Source organism: Schistocerca gregaria, chromosome 4 (genome assembly GCF_023897955.1).
Source record: "Schistocerca gregaria isolate iqSchGreg1 chromosome 4, iqSchGreg1.2, whole genome shotgun sequence".
NCBI lineage: Eukaryota > Metazoa > Arthropoda > Insecta > Orthoptera > Acrididae > Schistocerca > Schistocerca gregaria.
Window position 1 is genome coordinate 380,424,240 of NC_064923.1, and position 24,275 is coordinate 380,448,514.

At 42.4% G+C, this 24,275-nt stretch overlaps 1 protein-coding gene across 1 annotated transcript in view; it reads right to left on the reverse strand.

The window, feature by feature from the left end:
• LOC126267542 (hemicentin-2) overlaps nt 1-24,275 on the reverse strand; it is a 1,749,994-nt gene that overhangs the window by 292,207 nt on the left and 1,433,512 nt on the right. The window contains exon 10 of the mRNA XM_049972846.1: nt 17,298-17,600. Coding sequence (XP_049828803.1) covers nt 17,298-17,600 — 303 coding nt within the window. The remainder of the gene's footprint in view (nt 1-17,297; nt 17,601-24,275) is intronic.

Here is a 24,275-nt window from a genome sequence, read left to right on the forward strand (position 1 = left end):
ACCCATTACGGGTTGTAACATCCCGAAGTTTACACAATAATTTCCTGACGTGCATAATAACGTTTCCGTTAGACTATTACGTAATATTCACATATGTTCAGGGCTAGTCTATATAAAGACCGCACTGAGGATGAGTAAATTCAGTACTGATGCTCACTAAAACTTCTTGAATCGTTTGTTTAAGGGACCCATGCAAAAGCTCAGATGCCCAGTGGTTAAAAGGATGGCTTTCTCCTGTTGTAAACAGACACCCAGTCTAAGTTTCCATTGGTTACCTGAATAACTCCACGCTCCCACCGCTATGGTGCGTTACACGTATTGACAAAAACTAATACTCCAGCCATAATGACCCCAAATGTAGACAGGTCTCTTTAAAATTCCGTATCTCCTCATCACAGCTTTGTCATCTCACTATAGGGTTTACTTGGACTGCCTTCAAAAGTTGCTGTGTAATCTCTTCCTTTGCTTTTAGCAATGACAGTTCGGAAACATAATGGAGGTAAAGAAATCAAGTACTGTTTGTCAAACATTTTTTGTTCGCTTACAGATTATGTATCGTTTTTATCGTACGACTTAAGGTTACTTAATTCAACATTTTAAATTTATATCATGCAGATGTATTGACACAGCAATGCCACCAAAAGAATGATGAAGGGTATAACAAATAACAAACATACAGATTAATTATTAGCAAGTGAGAATGTTAATTCCATTCATAAGGAGTATTTTAAGTTTTATATTCATCTTTCTTGTTCGTTAGCGGTACTGCAGCTGGAGGTTCATTGTGGTTGGATATTCGTGGGAAGTGGACTCCGTGTAGAATGAAGGCCCTATCTGCTGCAGCTTTCTTCTGCGGTCTTGAAACGCCCTAGTGCTGCGTCTTGATATTGTTAAGAGTACGTCGGATTCGTGGTGCTGTCAAATAATTGGATGGCCTACGCGGGTTGTGACGCAAGTCACAGTTCTTTTAATGGCTGTTTCTAAATCTATATTTAGCAAGTTCATGACGATTTCATCATACGAGAGCCATTTTGTTTTTGTACCCTCTAATCGGTCGTGAAATTAAAACTACAATATCCAGTGAAATTTTGCGTTGCACAGTATGCCCGTCTGTTGCATTACGTCGCTTTTTTCAGTTGTGAGCGTACAGTGAACACGTGAAGGTTCCTTGGAAAAGAAGTGAAGTCCTGCTGAAGGATTTCATGCAGCCTGCATAACTTAATTTATCATGTGTTTGCTTCTTAATACAAATCTCGGCAGCATACTGCAGCTGAAGCAAAGATACTCTAGCAGCGTTTTCAATGGAAGGTGTTTGGTCACCCAACATACAACCCGGGCTTGCTTCTCTCTGATCTTCACGTCCTCACTCATGAACCGCTGGCTATCAGGACAGTATTTTGGCACAGACACCGAGCTGGTAAGCAAGGTGGTTAATTGACGGAAGGCCCTGGCGGTGGCCTTTCTTGACGAGGGGATTGGGAAGGTGGTACCACGTTATAACTGAATTTTAAGTCGGAGCAGCGACTATGTCGAGTAGTGTCTGGAAGGTGTAGGTAAATGGGTTCTGTGTGTGTGTGTGTGTGTGTGTGTGTGTGTGTGGGTGGGTGTGTGTGTGTGTGTGGGTGGGTGGGTGTATAGGTGGGTGTCGTTGGTGTAGGACGGGGCCTGCTTCACGGGCTGGTGTACTCCGTGTTACCTACCTATCATCAAGTGTATGAGACACACCGAAGTTCATTAACAGTATATACTAGGAGACCCGTGTGAAACTTTCGCAGTTTTATATATCTCATTACAGTATTTAAAAATGAGAGCAGGGTTAATGGCGAGAATGGCAAGCATGTTTGTCGTTTCAGAGTGTATATTATTTTAGAAAACTCATCTTGTATGAAGGGCAGTGATAAGGGCTATTATCTGTGATAATGCTGTATACAAATTATACGGTTAATAAATACCTTAAAACAAAATTATGTTTGCAATAAGATAATATGAAAAGACGATCTTTCATTCCTGATTAATAAGGTAACTTCGTATAATAGATGTATGAAGCTGGCAAACCAAGATGTCCTTTTGTCTATGATAGTTAAAAGGCTTTTTTATGTTAAAATTTTTCCACAAATAGTATGTTGTAGCGCAAAATGGGTATGCAATGTCAGAAACGGGTTAAAAAATCTTTCTAACTATACCTCAGTCATCCCTGTGCTTTGAGGAAAAGGCATGTTGACTTGGGAAATATTTATACGATTAGTAAAAATAACCTGTAAGTTTTCGAAAACAGTTACGGCTAAGTTTTCTAGGCTCCACTCTGTATTTTGGCAAACCTGCGAATCTCCAAGCACGCTTTGGGTTGCTGGATCCACCGGTACGAAAATACTTCAACATACATTTTGAAATATAAATGACCGACAACGCAATTACATTGACGCTACCCACTGTAATGGCGCATGCAGCATTTCTGTTGTTAGATCGATAACGTAGTCAGTGGATATACACGTAAAACTGTCAGCCCCAAGTCATTTGATTACTAACGACATTTGGCGCTTCACAAGTAAATTACCCAGTGATGAGGGAAACAAGATGACAAAGTATGGCGGCCTGCGAGTTGCATTTTCGAACAGAATCCGTTTCATGTTCCTCGAAAATTACCGCTGCGTACTTCTTATACGTCGTCCTAATGTCATATTAAGAATGTGGCTCTCTACGTTTGTTTGCACAGCCGAGAAATATTATGCGTTCCCCGCATACATGCTACTATTCCTTTGTAAATAATGTACAGTAAATGCCCAATATTTTTTTACCGGTAACCTAACAACAAATAAATTTACGAAATCTCGATCAAAAACATAAGTAAAGGAGGTTTGAGATAGTTATTTCGCGTATGTTTGTATCATTATAGATATAGAACTAGCTATTATAGAGAAGGAATAGTAATTTGAATAGGATTCCAGTGCTTTACCAACTGCATAGGACAATTCGTTAATTTAAAAAGTTTTTAAGGAGCTTAAAATGCTGTACGTAACTAATTTATAATAAAAGATATTAGTGGGCAAAGATTAAATTGAGTTCAGCAAGATTATTTGTTTCTCTCCTGTGAGAAGAAAGCAAGAATACAGTTGAATGTTCCGTTGGCCACTACATCATGGGACCTCAAGGTGGGATTAAAGCGTTAGGGGAATTAATGTATAATACTTCTCTTTAACCCTACATCTTTTTCATTTATCAGCTCATGAAGCGTTTCAGGAGATTCCCTTTATCATATGTGTGGCATAAAACGTAACATATAAGACGCGATATTAAATGAAGTAAATTATAAACCATATAGTACACTGGAAAATATACATATTAAAGTCAGTACCGAATATCATATGACTTCCTTCTTCATAACACCACCAGGGCTCCATGGACAAAGTCAGTTAGCCTTCGTATAAGCAAAACATCTGCAGTAGTACGTAGCGTTACTGAAAGAATTGCCTGTAAGAGTAACTTCCTACTAGATCATAAACGTCATTGCTCCTGCTCTCTTCGTTATATATCTTTAATTGTTTCTTTATCTCCTTATTATGTTGAGGCCATGTACTATTATTTTAATAGTATGGTTGGATTTTGCGTGTTGAATCCTGCCATATGCGATGCTTACCTGTGTACGAGTTCTAGCAACTTGAATCACTGTAATTGCGACATCGCCGGTACAAATTTGTAACTGCAAAGCCTGATCGTAAGAGGTGTTACCTGCTACGGGGCCATAGAACACGCGATCTAGTGTAAATCGTAATAAATGTCCCTGATCCTTCTACAGCAGCAGCAGAATGCATGTCTCACTCTATTATCTGGGGAGGGGTTGGGGGGGGGGGGGGAGGGTACATGAATAATTGCTCTACCTGTATCATCTACAGCTCATTCAAGCCATAAGGTCGAGGATAATAATTCCAGACGGCGGTCTGTCAGTGGCTGTTGCAGAAGTGTACCTCGGATCCACTGTTCACATCCAAGATTTTGTTTACCTATGAGACAGGGTTCACAAGTGATGATTTTGTGAATTTTCATAGCCAGCAAGTATGGGCAGTTGTGAATCCCCAAGCAATTTATGAAAGAGGGAATCAACAGAGAGTCAAAGCAACGTATGGGCAGGCGTACTTGGCGATACATTAGTAGGGCCATAAGTGTTATCACAAAGGTTAACTGGGTCGCATTTTCTGGACTTTCTCATTAATGTTTTTCTACGTAGCTGGAGGCTGTACCACTGTAGCAACGAGAACAAATGTGTTTCATGCATCGTGACGCACCAGCACACTTTCGTCACAAAGGACACAAACCTGATTGAGACATTTTATGACCGATGGACCGATAGGGGAGGCCCAAAACCTCTGTCTGTTCGTTCTCCAGACCTGAAACCCCTAGAATTTTGCTTATGGGGAAACTTGAAGGAATTGGTCCACGCCACGCCAATCAGTGATGTATGGACATTACAGGGTCTCGTCTTCAGTGCGTGCCAGTACGTACAACAACAACCGTGCATACTTCAAAAGGTGTGTCATTCCTTATGCTGGAGGTCGGGTGGTACATTGGACGCCACGCTCAACATCTCCTGTAAACACGTGATTGTCACGGAATGTATGTATTACCGGGCCGATCTTTAGTGGATTTATTTTTCTTGTTTCATTGAGTACTACCACCTCTCAAAGTGTTCGACACTTTTATTCGAACACCCTGCTTATCTATATCTTTCTGTAATTTAGATTTTGCTGTGCATTTAATTGAAATTTAGGTACTAAACTATTTCGGTTCGTGCAACTTGCAGAAGTCCAAATTTCAGTGCCTTTCAAATGCTGCGGCTACCGCACTGATGGTGTATATTTCATCCCTTTGTTAAGAGTTTTTATTACATATAGAATTTAAATATTAAATATGGTAATTAATACGAGTATTTATATAAAGATACAGCTGATGTCATAATAAGCACTCTGACTAACGCCGCATACTGGCGAAATTGTTTCTCTTGTACAATGCCGAACTGCTTATGTCAATTGGGCACTGATTGCGTTATGGGGTAGTGAGTGACATGATACGCTGTAGTAATTATAAAAGGTATGTTCTCCGTTGTTTCTACGTTGTTTGAGTATCTTAATACACTTCTGACCATTAACATTGCTACACCAAGAAGAAATGCAGATGATAAACAGATATTCATTGGACAAATGTGATTACATTTTCACGCAATTTGGGTTCATAGATCGTGAGAAATCAGTACCCAGAACAACCACCTCTGGCTGTAATAACGGCCTTATACCCCTGGGCACTGAGTCAAACAGAGCTTGGATGGCGTGTACAGGTACAGCTGCCCATGCAGCTTCCACACGATACCACAGCTCATCAAGAGCTAGTTGCTCAGCCACCGTTGACCAGACGTTTTCAATTGATGAGAGATCTGGAGAGTGTGCTGACCAGGGCAGCAGTCGAGCATTTTCTGTATCCAGGAAGGCCCGTACAAGACCTGCAACATGCGGTCGTGCATTATCCTGCTGAAATGTAGGGTTTCGCAGGGATCGAATGAAGGGTAGAGCCACGGGTCGTAACACATCTGAAATGTAACGTCCACTGTTCAAAGTCGGAAACGTGATGGTACGCATTTCTCCTCCTTACACGAGGCATTACAATAACGTTTCACCAGGCAACGCCGGTCAACTGCTGTTTGTGTATGAGAAATCGGTTGGAAACCTTCCTCATGTCAGCACGTTGCAGGTGTCGCCACCGGCGCCAGCCTTGTGTGAATGCTCTTTAAAGCTAATCATTTGCATAGTACAGCATTTTCTTCCTGTCTGTTAAATTTCGCGGCTGTAGCACGTCATCTTCGTAGTGTTGCAATTTTAATGGCCACTAGTGTAAAACGTCTTAATGTTTTGTCTTACGCCATACGTTTGTTTCCACAGATATGATGATGGCGTTCTCCCGAAAGGCGTCATGAGTTGATATTCTCAAGTTATTTTGGTTAAAAGGGCGAGTGTATCAGCATTTAGCTCCAATATGATCGTAGATCTCCTTAGAGGCTTTTTGTCTAAATAATATAAAACCATTGGAACGGCAATTGGAACATCTATGGTCATCAGTCCCCTAGAACTTAGAACTACTTAAACCTAACTAACCTAAGGACACCACACAACACCCAGTCATCACGAGGCAGAGAAAATCGCTGACCCCGCCGGGAATCGAACTCAGGAACCCGGGGGTGGGAAGCTAGAACGCTACCGCACGACCACGAGCTGCGGACAAGTGGCTTGCAAATCTCCGTCTAGCCGTCCGTGCAAAGGGTTCCCGCAGTTTCTAAAAAAACTGTAGAAACAACCGCAGGGATGGTTCTTTTTACTCGGAACGCATCCGTGGAGCGACGTGTGTTTGGTCGCGTGCAGCTGACGATGTTTATACATTCCTCTGCTGCATGTGAGTTTGTGCGTGCAATGCAGGAGACGTGTGTTGGCAGATGCGCTGTCAGCCTGCAAGACCCTCTAGTGGAGGGGTTTCAGGACTTTGCGATGCAACTGCGCACCCGCCCTCCAAAATTTTGTTTCCAAACAGCAATTCACAATGCGCCGTCTGGCACAGTGAGCGGAAATTGTCGCCCATAAACTGGCGCTCCCGAGGCGTCTCGTTTGTGACTGGCGGACGAGAGGAATTCCAACTCTGCACTGGGCGCACGTAACGTCACTGCCAGAAATGGCAGGTTCACGGTTAGGCAACGGCAAGACTGAAGTGAGATCCGGTTTCTGGAAATTGTTACAAAGTTTCTAATATCGATTCTTATAAATCGATTTTTCTTTCCAGCTGGAAGTCACGCAGCAAACGCAGAGGCTAATACTGATAGATGTATTTCTCCATCGAATACTCAAGGTTCCGAGGTATAAACATACAGGGCGCCTCAGTAATTTCTATTGTTGTTGTTGTCTTCAGTCCTGAGACTGATTTGATGCAGCTCTCCATGCTACTCTAACCTGTGCAAGCTTCTTCATCTCCCAGTATCTACTGCAACCTACATCCTTCTGAATCTGCTTATTGTATTCATCTCTTGGTCTCCCTCTACGATTTTTACCCTCCACGCTGCCCTCCAATACTAAATTGGTGATCCCATCATGCCTCAGAACATGTCCTACCAATCGATCCCTTCTTCTTGTCAAGTTGTGCCACAAACTTCTCTTCTCCCCAATAATATTCAATACTTCCTCATTAGTTATGTGATGTACCCATCTAATCTTCAACATTCATCTGTAACACCACATTTCGAAAACTTCTATTCTCTTCTTGTCCAAACTATTTATCGCCCATGTTTCACTTCCATACGTGGCTACACTCCATACAAATACTTTCAGAAACGACTTCCTGACACTTAAACCTATACTCGATGTTAACAAATTTGTCTTCTTCTGAAACGCTTTCCTTGCCATTGCCAGTCTACATTTTATATCCTCTCTACTTCGACCATCATCAGTTATTTTGCTCCCCAAATAGATAAACTCCTTTACTACTTTAAGTGCTTCATTTCCTAATCTAATTCCCTCAGCATCACCCGACATAATACGACTACATTCCATTATCCTCGTTTTGCTTTTGTTGATGTTCATTTTATATTCTCCTTTCAAGACACTGTCCATTACGTTCAACTGCTCTTCCAAGTCCTTTGCTGTCTCTGACAGTATTACAATGTCATCGGCGAACCTCAAAGTTTTTATTTCTTCTCCATGGATTTTAATACCTACCCCGAATTTTTCTTTTGTTTCCTTTACTGCTTGCTCAACATACAGATTGAATAACATCTGAGAAAGGATACAACCCTGTCTTACTCCCTTCCCAACCACTGCTTCCTTTTCATGTCCCTCAACTCTTATAACAGCCATCTGGTTTCTCTACAAATTGTAAATAGACTTTCGCTCCCTGTATTTTACCCCTACCACCTTTAGAATTTGAAAGAGAGTATTCCAGTCAACGTTGTCAAAAGCTTTCTCTAAGTGTACAAATGCTAGAAACGTAGGTTTGCCTTTCCTTCATCTTTCTTCTAAGATACGTCTTAAGGTTAGTATTGCCTCACGTGTTCCAGTATTTCTACGGAATCCAAACTGATCTTACCCGAGGTCGGCTTCTACTAGTTTTTCCATTCGTCTGTAAAGAATTCGTGTTAGTATTTTGCAGCTATGGCTTATTAAACTGATTGTTCGGTAATTTTCACATCTGTCAACACCTGCTTTCTTTGGGATTGGAATTATTATATTCTTCTTGACGTCTGAGGGTATTTCGCCTGTTTCATACATCTTACTCACCAGAAGGTAGAATTTTGTCAGGACTGGCTCTCCCAAGGCCGTAAATAGTTCTAATGGAATGTTGTTTACTCCGGGGGCCTTGTTTCGACTCAGGTCTTTCAGTGCTCTGTCAAACTCTTCACGCAGTATCGTATCTACCATTTCATCTTCATCTACATCCTCTTCCATTTCCATAACATTGTCCTCAAGTACATCGCCCTTGTATAGACCCTCTATATACTCCTTCCACCTTTCTGCTTTCCATTCATTGCTTAGAACTGGGTTTCCATCTGAGCTCTTGATGTTCATACAAGTGGTTCTCTTATCTCCAAAGGTCTCTTTAATTTTCCTGTAGGCAGTATCTGTCTTACACCTAGTGAGATAAGCTTCTACATCCTTACATTTGTCCTCCAGCCATCTCTGCTTAGCCATTTTGCACTTCCTGTCGATATCATTTTTGAGACGTTTATATTCCTTTTTGCCTGCTTCATTTATTGTATTTTTATATTTTCTCCTTTCATCAATTAAATTCCATATTTCTTCTGTTACCCAAGGATTTATACTAGCCCTCGTCTTTTTACCTACTTGATCCTCTGCTGCTTTCACTACTTCATCCCTCAAAGTTACCCACTCTCTTCTACTGTATTTCCTTCCCCCATTCCTGTCAATTGTTCCCTTATGCTCTCCCTGAAACTCTGTACAACCTCTGGTTCTTTCAGTTTATCCAGGTCCCATCTCCTTAAATTCCCACCTTTTTGCAGTTTCTTCAGTTTTAATGTACAGGTTATAAACAGTAGATTGTGATCAGAGTCCACATCTGCCCCTGGAAATGTCTTACAATTTAAAACCTGGTTCCTAAATCTCTGTTTTACCATTATATAATCTATCTGATATTAATCTGTTACAAATTTTATACAAAATACAGACTGTTAAAGTCAGTCAATTTTTTACACGCAAGAAACAGCAAATACTTTTGCTATGCCGTGGTAAGTATTGCTCATTGTGTATAGTTTGGTAGGAAAGAAAAGGTCAGGGTTAAACTTTCTGTCGACGATGGGGTATTATAGCTAGTCTAGGTCAAAAAAGGGTACGGCCCATGTCGGGTCATGGAAACCACGATAATGTCGATGGCCAAACGGGGTTTGAACCCCCACTCCTTCTGGATGTGACTCGAATTCTTTAAGAATTATATCCCCCAGCGTTATATCGCGAGAGAAAAACAAAAAAAATGTATTGTGTCGAATAATAATTATTTCCCAACAAGCAAGCGGATTAATGTAGAAGAAAAGGCGCTACATTGATGCACCAGTCCTATTTGTACTGAAATCTCCGTCTTGTGAATATATTTGCTTGTTCATATAAAATGCCTTAGATGTATTCCGCGTTACACGAAGACAGCCTTACAGGTAGTTCTCCATTTGTTTATCGAAAAGATGGCACGCAAGTGGAAAAAGTCTTCATCAGGAATCTTCCGATTGGTTGTCAGCTCTTGGTCTGGGTTTATTAGAAGCTTGTTTCGTTATTTCTACATTAGTAGGGACTTCTGCATTATGCACAGCTTGCTTTAGAAATGACAGTCGCTATCTTCCTAGGGCTGTATTCCCTTGTTATGTTTTCTCTTGAACTATTACAAGGATGTGGCTGCGTCACATTGTATGACGAAACCATGGGTGTCTTCTTAGTTGTATTGTTATCTTAAACGACCTTTCTTCGGCAACGCGTTACAGGACTTCCTGGCTGGTGGTTTTATCTGTCCATTTTAATAGCGGTCAGTAGTACCATACCTCAAATGCTTCTAGAAATTCAGCTGGTTAAGGTACTTAACTGAAATTCAGAAAGACAGCGCTTCTTGATGTATACAAATAAGTTTTTACTTACATATTTTGGACAGATTGGAACTTTTTACTAGAGAGGTACTCGAAGTTGAACCTCTTTCTCTCGTAGATAACACTCCATCGGATGAGCCAAAATACATTTCACAACACGATTTAGGGCTTCATTCTTCCAATATCTCCCACCTAGCTTTTTCTTCCTGCATTTCGAGGTGAACTAGCATTTAGGGCTAGAGGTACATTGTGGAGACAGATAAACTAAAAACTTGTCGTTGTTTTTATGTACATCCCCACCAGTACAGCATTATGCTGTATAGGGTCTCGTTTCTGTGGTATTGCAGTTTCCCCCTTAAAAGTTTTCAGACAAAATTCGGAATTCTTCCTTCGAGGAGATTACGGCCACACAGCTCTCTAATCGTTGTCCCAAAGAACTACTGCATGCCCTAGACTAACCTCGATGTAGTATTAATCAATATGCGTGCTTTGGAAGATGTAAGGGCTGGGGAGTATCACTCCCCAGAAATTTCTAGAATACCCCAGAGCATTGGGGTGTATTCTACAACATTCCATTCGAGAGCATTACACGACATCCCAGAATGTTCTGGAATGCTCCATAATCACCCGGGATATTCTGGAAAGTTCTGGAATAGTCTGGGACATTCGGAAAGATTCCAGAATGTTTGGGAACATCGTGGAACATCCCAGATCATTGTTGAACATTCCAAAACACTTTCGAATGCTGTGGAATGTTCTGAAACATTGCGGACTATTTGAACCCTATTTGGTATGTTCTGGGATTCGACACTGGTGAGGCTACCCATTGGTCGGGATGTATAAAGCAAGACCCGTCGTGATTTATAATGCCAGCTTCGTATCAGGGACGAAGGTAGGAAGCGAGAAGTTAGTGAAGTGAGTGAGCACAAACGAACTGACACAGTGACTGAATATAAAACAAAAACTTTAATATGAAAATTATGTCAATGAACTTAGTGAATTTGTTAATAAAAAGTTCGTTTGATTTATATTTCAAACAATGCCCGAACGTAAAAGAGGCGGATATATTGGCAGTTCTGAAGCAAAACGACTAAAAATAAAAAGCGAAAAGAAAAACAAAGAGTGCGAAGCACGTTTAAGATCCCGACGATGGACAATGTGCACAGTGAGAAGCACAGAAACCGAAGAAATGCGAACTGCGAAATCAAGCCAGCCATGGAAATATTATCCTAAGAGCAAAGGGGACAAGCAAACAGCACAACCTAACAAAGGAAGTATTCCACGACCACCTGGCGAAAGAATATAACAAACACAAGCACGTAATAATCGGAAAAATGGATAACATCTGCCAATTTAACAACAACAAAATTCACTGGAAGAACACCAGAATGCTCTTGCGTGAATGAAAAAATTCGATTCCCCCACTGGAAGCATGTCCGCAGGAGTTTTTATATTACATGACCTGGGAAACTCCAGAATCAACACTTTCATCAAAATATAAAAGCGTACAAAGCCTGCTTCTAGTTGACTTCTTTCGGTGTCACTTCGATCAACACTAAAAGCAACCAAATCGACTATGTTTCTCACATCCAGGGTCAAATCTATCATAACATGGGATCTTTACTAACACTACCCAACTAAGACCATCAGTTTCTGCAAAATTATTTCATCGAAAGTGAAGAAACGGAATTTGATTAACAATGCACAACTATTAGCGGATTGATACGAGAAGTAGCCCAACATGTACAGAGGAACTTACACAGATATAACCAACTGATTGACATATTTAAAACAGCACAAGACCGAATGATTTCTGATAACAGTTAAGTTATAATTCAAGTCGACAAAAGACCATCTGGAGCACACAAACGTCGATTTACTGTACCTCAGATAGACGAAGTCGCCATCGTAATTATGGACAATGAAAACACAAACCGTGACACAGTTGTACAACGAAGAAGAGAAGGGCTACAATTCACTGCAGAGACACACCGCTCATACTGATGCTCTCCAATATCCATTGATATTTCGGCACGGATAGAACGGATATCATTTTAAATTCAAACAAATCCAACCTGAAATAGGAGTAGAAACAAACAAAAAAAAGTCATTTCCAAGGATCTCTATGCTTACAGCTTAATGATCTGAGACAATGAAATATAAATCACATTCTCAATACTCGCCCTTTATTCCGCCAATTACTGGATGCAAAAATAGAAGCGGAATGGATGCTTTACCTAAGACTGAATCATAACAAACTACGCACGGAATAATACATCCACCTTGGAGACGAATTCATAAATGTCAGAAACATTGACTATGTTGGAACAATGTTAATCTTACCCTCATAATACATAGGAAGTCGGAGATATATGCACGAATACACTCAACATGCCATGACCTGCAGAAGAAAATATGGACGACCTGATCTCTTCATAACAATCACATGCAACTCATCGTGGCCAGAAATCAAAGAATAGCTAAGATACTGACAAGCCCCCATCCATCAATCCGCGATAACAGCCGAGTTTTCCAAAGAAAATAATTGAGATTTATTGAAGTCATCACAAAGTACCACATCTTGGGAACTGCTAGATTCTGGATATATGCGATCGAATGACACACAATCTCATATGGCTACAGGACAGAATTCATAACACGGATATCGACAAAATCGTCCAAGGTGAGTTTCATAATTCACAAGAAGATCCGGAACTGTACGACATAGTGCTGAAAATCATGATTCACTGGCCATGCAGGTCATTAAACCCCCATTCGCCATGTATGAGTGATGGAAAATTTACAAAAAAAGTACCTAAAACCATTTGTGGACGACCCACAAATCAGAGGCGATGGCTATCCCAAGTAGAGAAGAAGATCACCAACAAACGGTGGCTTCACAGCAAAATAACGAATAATAGGCAGCAACGAACTGGAAATAGTTATTCAGTGGGTAGTACCATGTAAACAATACGTCCCAAGAGTTCCAAGCACTAGAGGAGACGATATCGATGAATGCTTAAAAGAAATATTCAAAAGAAAATTCCGAGTGAAGAGAGAATACACAAATCGATCGATACGATCGTAAACGTTGAAGAAAGTGAGGATTTCCATAGAGAATTTCTAAACTATTTGTAAATACCAGGAATGGCATTACACTGCCTTCGACTTATGATTGGATCTCCGGTCATACTACTCAGCAAGCTCAACTCATGGAACAGCTGTTTTACGATCGTCAAAAGCTGTCGAATTACGTCATCGAAGCCGAACTGATGACTGGAAGGAACAAAGGACACACACTATTTTTCTCGAGAATACCGCTGATCTCTACTGAACTGCCACTCTAGTTCAAAAGACTGCAATTTCCAATAAAATTAGCCTACAATTTTAAAGTTAACAAAGCGTAGGGATAAACTTTAAAATATTACGGCACCAACCTCAAAAACTCATGCTTCTCTCATTGTCAATTATATGTTGCTTACTCTCGAGTAGCAAATTGGAAAAATTTTTCCATGTATACCACGGACAACAAAATGTTTACAAACAAGTATTGTAAACAATTATAATGTCTTCAATAACAATCCTTTACCTCTTATACTTAGAAAAGTATTGTAAATAGTTAGGATAAGTTTTCATTAAAAACTGTTTACTTCGTATTTAAAATTTTATCCTCTAATTCCAAGTACCATAAAATCTCATATCAGCTCCCTGAGCGAAGCCGGGTAGCCTATCTAACGTTAAATAAAATGAAGGGACGGTTGACTCTGATCTTGTACGTCGAATGTAGTTTAACAACTTAAAAACACATTATTTCACCAAATCACTAAATGCGATTGTCATGGTGTTTTCAACCAAGCGAAACCGAATTGTTTTCTCAGTTCCTGTCCAACTGTACTGCAGATCCATAACGTTGTCGTCTTCGTTTCTTCTCTCAAGCATCCTGCGCAACGTTGTGTTTTTACACTGGAAACACAACTGTCAACTGCAGGCGGCACCGTTGAAGCGTCTTATACTCAAAGAAGCGTTGAAAAACTGGGCGGATCGGTAGTTAGAAAGTCAGGTTGGACGACATTGTTTCGGTATCCTGGAATGTCAGCCACAAAGAGGATTGCTGAGATGTAACACGTGGGAAGTTTCACGCATTATGTGCGGGTAATCTGTACCAGGAATGACTCTCAGTGCAAGGATACGAAGTTAATATGAAAGACTTTCCCTTATGATGTGTTAAACCAGAGTGTATATCTTGACACTATTTTCATACTCTGCTCAAAGGAGCCACGATAGCTGTTGTAAAGTTTGGTGCTTTTCAGTCCAACATATCAGTACATTGTTAGTGGTATGAGACTGTTAACAGTTGAGACAAACTGAAAGGGGTGTTCTGGCTCCCGCATTCACTTTATGCAGAGAACCTTTATCGAAACCGTGGGATTTGACCTATTTTTAATTTGTTCTTGGGAAAATATTGTCCATTGTTCCACACCAAAGCTAAAATAAATCTCATTTTTTCTTCAGTATCAAATACGCATTGGAAATAACATGACACGTTGCAATCACTCTGGGCTATTTTCATACCTAAAAACACTGCACGACAGAATTAAAGTAACACTTTCTCGAAACTCCTAATTGTTTCTCACTGCGACGTTTAAGTTTGAAATTTGACTTAAGGTTGCCTCTCTAAAGCTAAGGAAATGCGGCGCCTTGTGACGTCATCCTAGGGCTACGTGGTACTTTATACAGCAAGGTGCCGACAAAAAACATGCAAATAGCCGTAGGTCATAAATTCATTTAAAATGTATGGTTGATTAATGGTGTCACATAGTCACCGAATTGTTTCACAATTTCAACGACACCGTGGACGTCACACTAGGGAGAGGTCGTCACATCACCACTTACCTACATTTTACCCCTTCTTTTGAAGCCTCTGCGATGGCGGTCAAAACCACGACACATTGCGTGCACTCGATGTTCTTATAGGTGGCCGAGTTTAACATCTCAGATACACCATCCCTCAGAATCGACACAAAAATACCTCAGAGCATCGCATAAAGGTAGTGACTGGAACCAGGCACTTTCCCTGGGGTGTTGACTGCCGCACATTTCGTGGTCGAGAACATCAGTTCTCAGTGCGATGACCAGCAGGATGACGATCTTCACACCTCTGACGCTGCTGACATCACTCTCTAAGGGTATTCTGGGTCTGCGCCCCCACAGAGCGTGATCGTACCACTCTGGTGTACAGGTTGGAACCACTTGGGACCGTTCAGTATCATGCAATGAAATTTTAATGTGATCTGAAGCAGCAAAGGGTACTAATGCTTTTTCAGCTGTCCTGTTTTGCGCCCTCCTATCACGTGATCACGGATGGATGCAACATTAACACCTGCGTGAATATAATGACAAAAGGTCACTCTAAGACCCTCGGTTCGGCAATAGTGACACTCACCGGCATTTACTGAGAATTTTAAAAATATGCCTTTACTGAGAATAGCTACTAATTATTCCTAGATGGCCATAGGCGGGCAACTGGCGTCGGAGGAGTGTCAAGCGTTGGCCTAGTTGCAGGCATCTAAGTCTACTTCGCCGGTTTTTCATTTCACATGCTCTAAAGTCATCTATTTACAATTTGTACAGAAACCAGATGGCAGTTATAAGAATCGAGGGGCATGAATGAGAAGCAGTGGTTGGGAAGGGAGTGAGACAGGGTTGTAACCTATCCCCGATGTTATTCAATCTGTATATTGAGCAAGCAGTGAAAGAAACAAAAGAAAAATTCTGAGTAGGAATTAAAATCCACGGAGAAGAAGTAAAAACTTTGAGGCTCGTCGATGACATTATAATTCTGTCAGAGACTCAAAGGACCTGGAAGAGCAGCTGCACGGAATGGACGGTGTCTTCAAAGGAGGATATAAGATGAACATCAACAGAAGCAAAACGAGGATCATGGAATGTAGTCGAATTAAATCGGGTGATGCTGCGGGAATTACATTAGGAAATGAAAGGCTTAAAGTAGTAAAGGAGTTTCGCTATTTGTGGAGAAAAATAAATGATGATAGTCGAAGTAGAGAGGATATAAAATGTAGACCGGCAATGGCAAGGAAAGCGTTTCTGAAGAAGAGAAATTTGTTAACATCGAGTATAGATTTAAGTGTCAGAAAGTCGTTTCTGAAAGTATTTGTATGGAGTGTAGCCATGTATGGAAGTGAAACGTGGACGATTAATAGTTTGGACAAGAAGAGAATAGAAGCTTTCGAAATGTGGAGCTACAGGAGAATGCCGAAGATTCGATGGGTAGATCACATAACTAATGAGGAGGTATTAAATAGAATTTGAGAGAAGAGAAATTTGTGGCACAACTTGACTAGACGAAGGGATCGGTTTGTAGAGAAAATTCTAAGGTATCAAGGGATCACCAATTTAGTATCTGAGGGCAGCGTGGAGGGTAAAAATCGTAGAGGGCATACACTAAGCAGATTCAGAAGGATGTAGGTTGCCGTAGGTACTGGGAGATGAAGAAGCTTGCACAGGATAGAGTGGCATGGAGAGCTGCATCAAACCATTCTCTGGACTGAAGACCTCAACAACAAAGTCATCTAGATCAAAGCACCCAGTGTCACATTTTAAGGCCATTTGCCAAAATAAAGGCTTCTTCTAGCAGGGGGAAAATAGGAACACATGGTGTAGGAGAACTAACCACGAACCTCTCCTACTTTATTATTAAGTTTTCTGTATTGTTGTATTTTCAGTCAGTTCGCCTACCCCCTGGTTATGGCCCTGCTCAGACAAACACACAATATTGCGCGAATGTGGTACAGGTAGGCTATACCAAAGTTGTCGCAAGTAGCAAAGGGGTCCGTGTCCAGCTCTAACTCTGCTCGTAGGCAGCTGCAGTTAGTTGACCAGACTGCTTCACTGCAAATGTTCTGTACATGAAATGACTTGTTCACCCATTCCTGTTTGCGGGCGCTCCGCCAGTGGAGTACCATCACCTATGCTACGGCCTGGTTGCAAAACCGTCCGTTTACACAGCGCTCCACACCTTCGCCCGTGTCCAGCCACAAGCCCCCGGGCGGGTGTGTCAGCTGGAACATCTCCAAGTGCAGTACACCCCCTCGGCCATACTGCGCTCGGTGGCTTGGGTAGTGCAGATGTAGCCGTAGAAGTAAGGAAACAGAACTTGAATGCGTGTACTTACGACCGTGGACGATGTGGAAGAGGCAGGGGCGGTCCTGGCGGCCGACGCTGTTGGAGGCCCAGCAGGCGAGCGTGCCGAAGTCGGTCTCGGCGGCGGGCGTGTAGCGCAGCTCGGAGGCGGCGCCGCGCGCCGCGGCGCGGGAGGCGGGCAGAGGCAGCACGTCGCGGCCGCGCTGCAGCGTCCAGCTGAAGCGCACCGCCTCGCCGCCGGGGTCGGCGTCCACCTCGCACAGCGCCGACACCGCCTCGTGCCGCACGGCGCCGACGCGCGCCTCCTCGTGGCCCGGCCGGCACCGCGGCGCGTCTGCAGACACCGCAACGTGCTCGAGGACAGGCAACACAGCGAGCTTAACCCTTCCATCAACAAAGGGACGCACAGGGGCTGGACAAAACCGTGGCAACACCAAGAACACATTACCAATCCTAATAAGGTGTAGCCAAACCTGCTATTTTCTAGGGGCTCTCATACTACTCTTCCTTCAAAACAGAGACTAGTTGAGATTCAAATGTCCCTAAGCACTATGGGACTTAAATTTTGAGGTTATCAGTCCCCTAGAACTTAGAACTACTTAAACCTAACTAACCTAACGACATCACACATATCCATGCCCGAGGCAGGATTCGAACCTGCGACCGTAGCGGTCGCGTGGTTCCAGACTATAGCGCCTAGAACCGCTCGGCCAACCCGGCCGGCATTAGTTCAGGCAATGATGATGGAGGTGCATAGCAATAACATTGCCTTCTGTCCAAGATAGACCACAAAGGCTCAATAACATGGTGGCGTGGCAACTGTGGTGGCCACGGGAGCAGCGACAATTTTTGCTTGTGCTCATAAAACCAGTCGTGGACGATGCGAGCAGTGTCATGAGGGGACGTGTCTTCTAGGATGGAAGCATTGTCATCTGAGAGCAATGATTGTAACACTGGATGGTCCTGATCAGCTAAAATTCTTCGCAGTAATGCGATCTTGCTGAGTACTCTTGGGAACCGTGAACGAGCACTATGTGGCTGCCTAAAGCATCACTGAATCTTGTATCGCTCTTGCGACGTAAACTTGTCCAAATTTGGAAACAGTGGGAAACAAGAACAACCCGACCAAATGACTTTCTTCCATTGTTCAGTAATCCTTCGTTTTACCTCTGAAGCACGACGTTCTCCTGTTATTCGGGTTTGCATCAACGATGATTTTAGAACTGCTGTTCGCCATGCAATTCCCTGTTCCTGGAACTCTCTTCGCATTGTTTTGGTGCTGACATAATGAGCGAGTGCGACGTTCAGTTCTGCATTTTTTGCCACTGTCGCCCTCTCGTTTTTTTTTTCCATCACAAATCTCCGGCACGGTCCCTTCTGAAACACCACGGCTAGCTTGGTTCGGAAGCACCCAACACACGAGGAGCAATAGTTTGATCACGTTCGGATTAACTAACGCCGAAATAATGAACTCTCAACCACAGAGAACACCGTTCTGACCACGAATGATCTGGCATCGTATATCAGACACTGCATAGGAGCCGCGACTAGTGACATACAACAAAGAAATCTGCAGGCTTGGACGTCACCTCCATTTATCCAAGAATGCCTTTCTTGCCGTGTTTCCATATTTTTATCCAGCCCCTGTAACAGACCCAAAATAGCAAAGAGAGAGCCAGTCGAAATTGGCTGCACGTTATTGCTTTGTATCAATACCCAAATGGCAGAGAGAAAACTGCTAATGATTTTTAATTACAGCTTCTACCTGTACGTTGTGCTGTCTTCAAATTGCTTTCTTAACACTCTGCAGCAGTCCGCTCCGTTTTTCCACATGGAAGTAGTTCGCGCCTACCGGTAGGGCTGTTGTTGCCCATTCCCGGATCATTCGTACAATGAACTGTACGCACGTTTTGACTTTCACCGTGTCAGTAACAGTTCACATATACAGCACATGCAGTGTGTGTGTTAAAAACTTTTTGGGGTGCTGTTTCCACTGATGTGTGTCTGTTTTCTGAATATTTTGTTTTTTTGCGCAGTCATCTTCTAAACCTCAGGAGATACTTGTGATTCTGACAACATATTCGTATGGTGCGAAGACTGGCAGTTGACTCTAAACAATACGAAGTATAAGGCCATCCACACGAGTACGAAATGAATCTTTAAATTTCAGTACCACGAAAAAAGAAATGTAAAGCTTCTCGATTTAACTGTACCTAGGATTATGAACCATCGAATAGAGAATGATGCGGGGAAAGCGAACTAGGCTGCGTTTTATGTGTACAGCAGAAGCTGACATTATATTTTACTTTTGACTTGAGCACAGCTGCTCCATATACTGACTATTGCTTTTTAGTAATGTAATTTTACGATTTATCAACGTTTCATTCTGATGAAGACTCCTCTGGTAGGTGTCGAAACCTAGGTCAATGTACCTACCGCTTATGTGCAGCCGTTTGGCTGTTTAATCTAATGTTGATATTGAACTCTTTGCACACCTAATAATATGCAAGGTGCGTGCGCGTTAGTATGGCATTAAAGAGGTACCCAACAAATCCTTTTACACTTTTGTTGATTAGACTAATTAAAGCCAGAACAACGTCGTCGTCAGAGGAAGACATAGTGCCACGTTCCTAACGCCGCACTGCCCGCGGTGGCCGTACGGTTCTGGCGCTGCAGTCCGGAACCGCGGGGCTGCTACGGTCGCAGGTTCGAATCCTGCCTCGGGCATGGGTGTGTGTGATGTCCTTAGGTTAGTTAGGTTTAAGTAGTTCTACGTTCTAGGGGACTTATGACCTAAGATGTTGAGTCCCATAGTGCTCAGAGCCATTTGAACGACCCTAACGCCGCATCACTTCTATTAGCGCCGAGTCGCAAGCACAAAAATGGTTCAAATGGCTCTAAGCACTATGGGACTTAACATCTATGGTCATCAGTCCCCTAGAACTTAGAGCTACTTAAACCTAACTAACCTAAGGACATCACACAACACCCAGTCATCATGAGGCAGAGAAAATCCCTGACCCCGCCGGGAATCGAACCCGGGAACCCGGGCGAGGGAAGCGAGAACGCTACCGCTTGACCACGAGCTGCGGACGTCGCAAGCACGCCGCACCACTGCATGGTAGCTGCCACACGACACGATACGTCCCTGGTCACGAAACGTGAGTAGGTGTCCTGCCTAAAAAGCACAATTTAAAGTCAAATGGGCTCTTATTCGCTCATCAATGATCTGTTTATCTATCAAAATGGCTGAGCTAGCGTAGCAATGAAATACAGCCCAGTACGCATTTTTTAGGAATAGTAATCAGTAGAAATGACCAGGTTATTTAAGATTCCACCAAGAGTTATGGAGTGGCAAATATTCATACCAATAAATCAGAAGCACAAAATTATTCATGGTGGTTCCACTGGTTCGTGTGAAAACGTCTGTACGCAATTATCAGTATGAACTTTTGTTGTGCTGTATGAAGTGGGACAAGCATGTGATGGCAGTTGTGGAGAAGGCGGATAGTCGTCTCGGTTCATTGGTAGAATTTTGGGAAGATGTGGTTCATCTGTAAAGTAGACCGCTTATAAATCACTAATGCGACCTATTCTTGAGTACCGCTCGAGCGTTTGGGATCCCTATCAGGTCGGATTGAAGGAGGACATAGAAGCTATTCAGAGACGGGCTGCTAGATTTGTTACTGGTAGGTTTGACAATCACGCAAGTGTTACTGAAATGCTTCAGGAACTCGGGTGGGAGTCTCTAGAGGAAAGGAGGCGTTCTTTTCGTGAATCGCTACTGAAGAAATTTAGAAAACCAGCTCTTGAGGCTGACTGCAGTACAATTTTACTGCCGCCAAATTACATTTCGCGGAAAGACCACAAAGGTAAGAGATTACGGCTCTTACAGGGGTATATAGGCAGTCATTTTTCCCTCGTTCTATTTGGGAAGAGAAGATGCTAGTTGTTGTACGAGGTACCCTCCGCCACGTACCGTATGGTGGATTGCGGAGTAAGTATGTAGATGTTGATGTAGATGTAGATGTAGGTAAACACATGCCCCCACGAGGAAGAAATATCCCAGAGGTCTGGGGTCTACAACCAAATTTAGAACACGCACGTAATTCCACATCTGGAGTCACTTCAGCATCAGTCAGTTTCACTACTTTCATAAAATGCTTCTTCAAGCAGCGGCAGACAGTCTCCGATACGTGATGCACCTGTACTAGGCGTGTCACTCATTTAAAATTATAATTCCCAGTTACCATTAGGTACTGCAGCAGTGTTTGAAACGCTTCATCTGAATCGGAGTCTCCCCCAAGTTCTGCATCTTCTGCATGTTATTCTGTAACATCTTCCCAACGGTTCATCGCAAGACCAGCCAGAACTTCAGCGGCCATAGAGATACCCCACCAGTATCACGACATTTTATGTGACTAAATATAGAGCTAAAAGAAGTATTAATGAATGTCAGAATGATCCTCCTAAATATAAGAACTAACCAAAAAGATTAAAATGACTATTACACTCACGTAATGAACTGCTTTCGTCATGTATGTTTCCATTAACCATCCTACATGTGCCATGTCGGAGAAAATAATTTATATTAGCTGAGCAGCTGCCCTTTTCGACATAATTCACAACACAATATAATCTTCAAATAGGATTTTGTTCTTGTGGGAGGTCCACAGTTTCATTATGTTCAAAGAAAGAAATCTGGTCCAAGCAGGCTGTAATCTACACCGAAGAGCCAAAGAAACTGGTACACCTGCCTAATTTCGAGTAGGGTCCCAGCGAGCATGCAGAAGTGCCGCAACACGACGTGGCATGGAGTATGTCTGAAGTAGTGCTGGAGGTAATTGACACCGTGGATCCTGCAGGGCTGTCCATAAATCCGTAAGAGTACGAGGGGGTGGAGATCTCTTCTGAACAGCACGTTGCAAGACATCCCAGATATGCTGAATAATATTCATGACTCTGGGAGGTTGGTGGCCAGGGGAAGCGTTTAAAACTTAGAAGATTGTTCCTGGAGCCACTCTGAGCAATTCTCGACGTGTGGGGTGTCGCGTTGTCCTGCTAGAATTTCCCAGGTCCGTCAGAATGCACAGTGGACATGAATGGATGCAGGTTATCAGACAGGATGTTTACGTACTGCGCACGCCCCTCGCCATTACAGAACCTCCACCTGCTTGATCAGTCCCCTGTTAACATGCAGGCTCCATTGATTCATGGGGTTTTCTCCATACCCTACACGTCCATGCCATCGATGCAATTTGAAACGAGTCATCAAAAGTCCGACGTCGATCGTGATAGGCCCAAGCAAAGCGTAAAGTTTGCTTCGTGCAGTCATTAAGGTTACATGTGTGGGCCTCCGGCCTTTATTCGTAAAGTATGAGACGAACCAGTGGTCTAACTTCGGCAGTCTATTTTGAGTTCAACACAATCAGACGCCTTAGTTATATCAAAGGAGACCCCTAGAATTCGCAACATTTTATTTAATCCGCAGGGAAGGCAGGGTATATTGTTTTCAGGTGTTAAACCATTTCTAAAACCAAACTCTTCTTCTGATAGCAAATTATGAGAATGATACACTTAATTACCGTTATGTACACAGTCTACTGAATAATTTCATCGAACACCAATGGCATAGAAATAGCCCTTCAATAGTCTACAATATTCCATTCTCCTTCCTTTACCTTTTTTATGAAATGGTTTGGTTATCGATTACTTCAACCGTTAAGGAAACTGACCATTCCAAATGAAAAAATTGGCCAGCTGCGAGTAGGACTCGCGGTCTGTGGTTTCCGTACAAACTTATATATCCTGTCCATAATGGACTTCTCTTCGTCTAATGAAGTAGATAAATAGTGTTCATCAATTATGGGAATAGAAAATCTCGTCGATATTTGCCTGTTATGGACATTCGTACTGCCACTATATCATTCAAGACGAATTCCAGGTCTTTCTAGAACGTTTCAAGTTTGAAACTGGAACACAAATGTAAAAGAAATATCTTTCCCTGTGATATAATTAAAATTAATAATTTATTGATTCTTGTCTTCAGTTTTACAGTGAAACGTTGTAGCTCCCAAGTCCCATGATTTTAGGCCAACAGTAAATATGCTACAGGCTTGCGATTCTCAACATAATTGACATAAGTGACGATATCTACCGATTCCATTGACTTAGAAGCTTCAGTTTCCTACACCGGAAAGAAACCGTACACCTTACTATGTGACACGAAAATCAACTTTGTATATCTATTCGGTCCTGAGAGAAAGTGTTTTTAAAAGTCGGACAGACTGACAGACTGAAGTCGAAAAGGTACTTAACAATAGAATTTCAAATCTAAGTACTATGCTAACATATGCACGAAAACGCTTTACTATCCCGCTAGATAGCCCAACATCTCCATGACAGTTCTTACTCTTCATCGACTTTAATTATCAGCTCAATATGTTTTTCGTTTAATTAGTGTGTGCCATTCAATCATACATAGTCTTTAAAAATATAGGTTGTAAATAAATGGCATACTGTATCTCATATTTGTAGATTCATTTAAAGAATGAGAACTAGAATACATGTTAATGTAACGCATTTATGAATTATTAATGTACAGCTGTTGCAAACGTCTAACACAAAACTTCCTTTTCTGGTGGCGCGTTAAATTGATCTTTCCGAAATGCCTCTCCTTCGCGAAGCGGGAACAAAACGCTGCTAGAGCTGACGGGTTATTGCGCGATAATTTGAGCCCGTGCTGCCAGACGGCGCTTTGTTAATTGCTGTTTGGAAACAAACTGCTGAAGTAGAGGGTGAGGGCAGGGGGGGAGGGGTGGGGGGGGGGGGGCGGTGTGCTGTCGCCTCGCGGGTGCTAAAGGGCGCCGGATGGCGGGTTGCGACCTTTAGGAAGGAACGAGAGTCGACCATAGGCGTGTTTGGATATCGTCTGAGATAGCTTTTATTTCTTGCACATACAAACCAATTCACAAGATTCTCACAATATTGCAGTTTATGATACTATTCT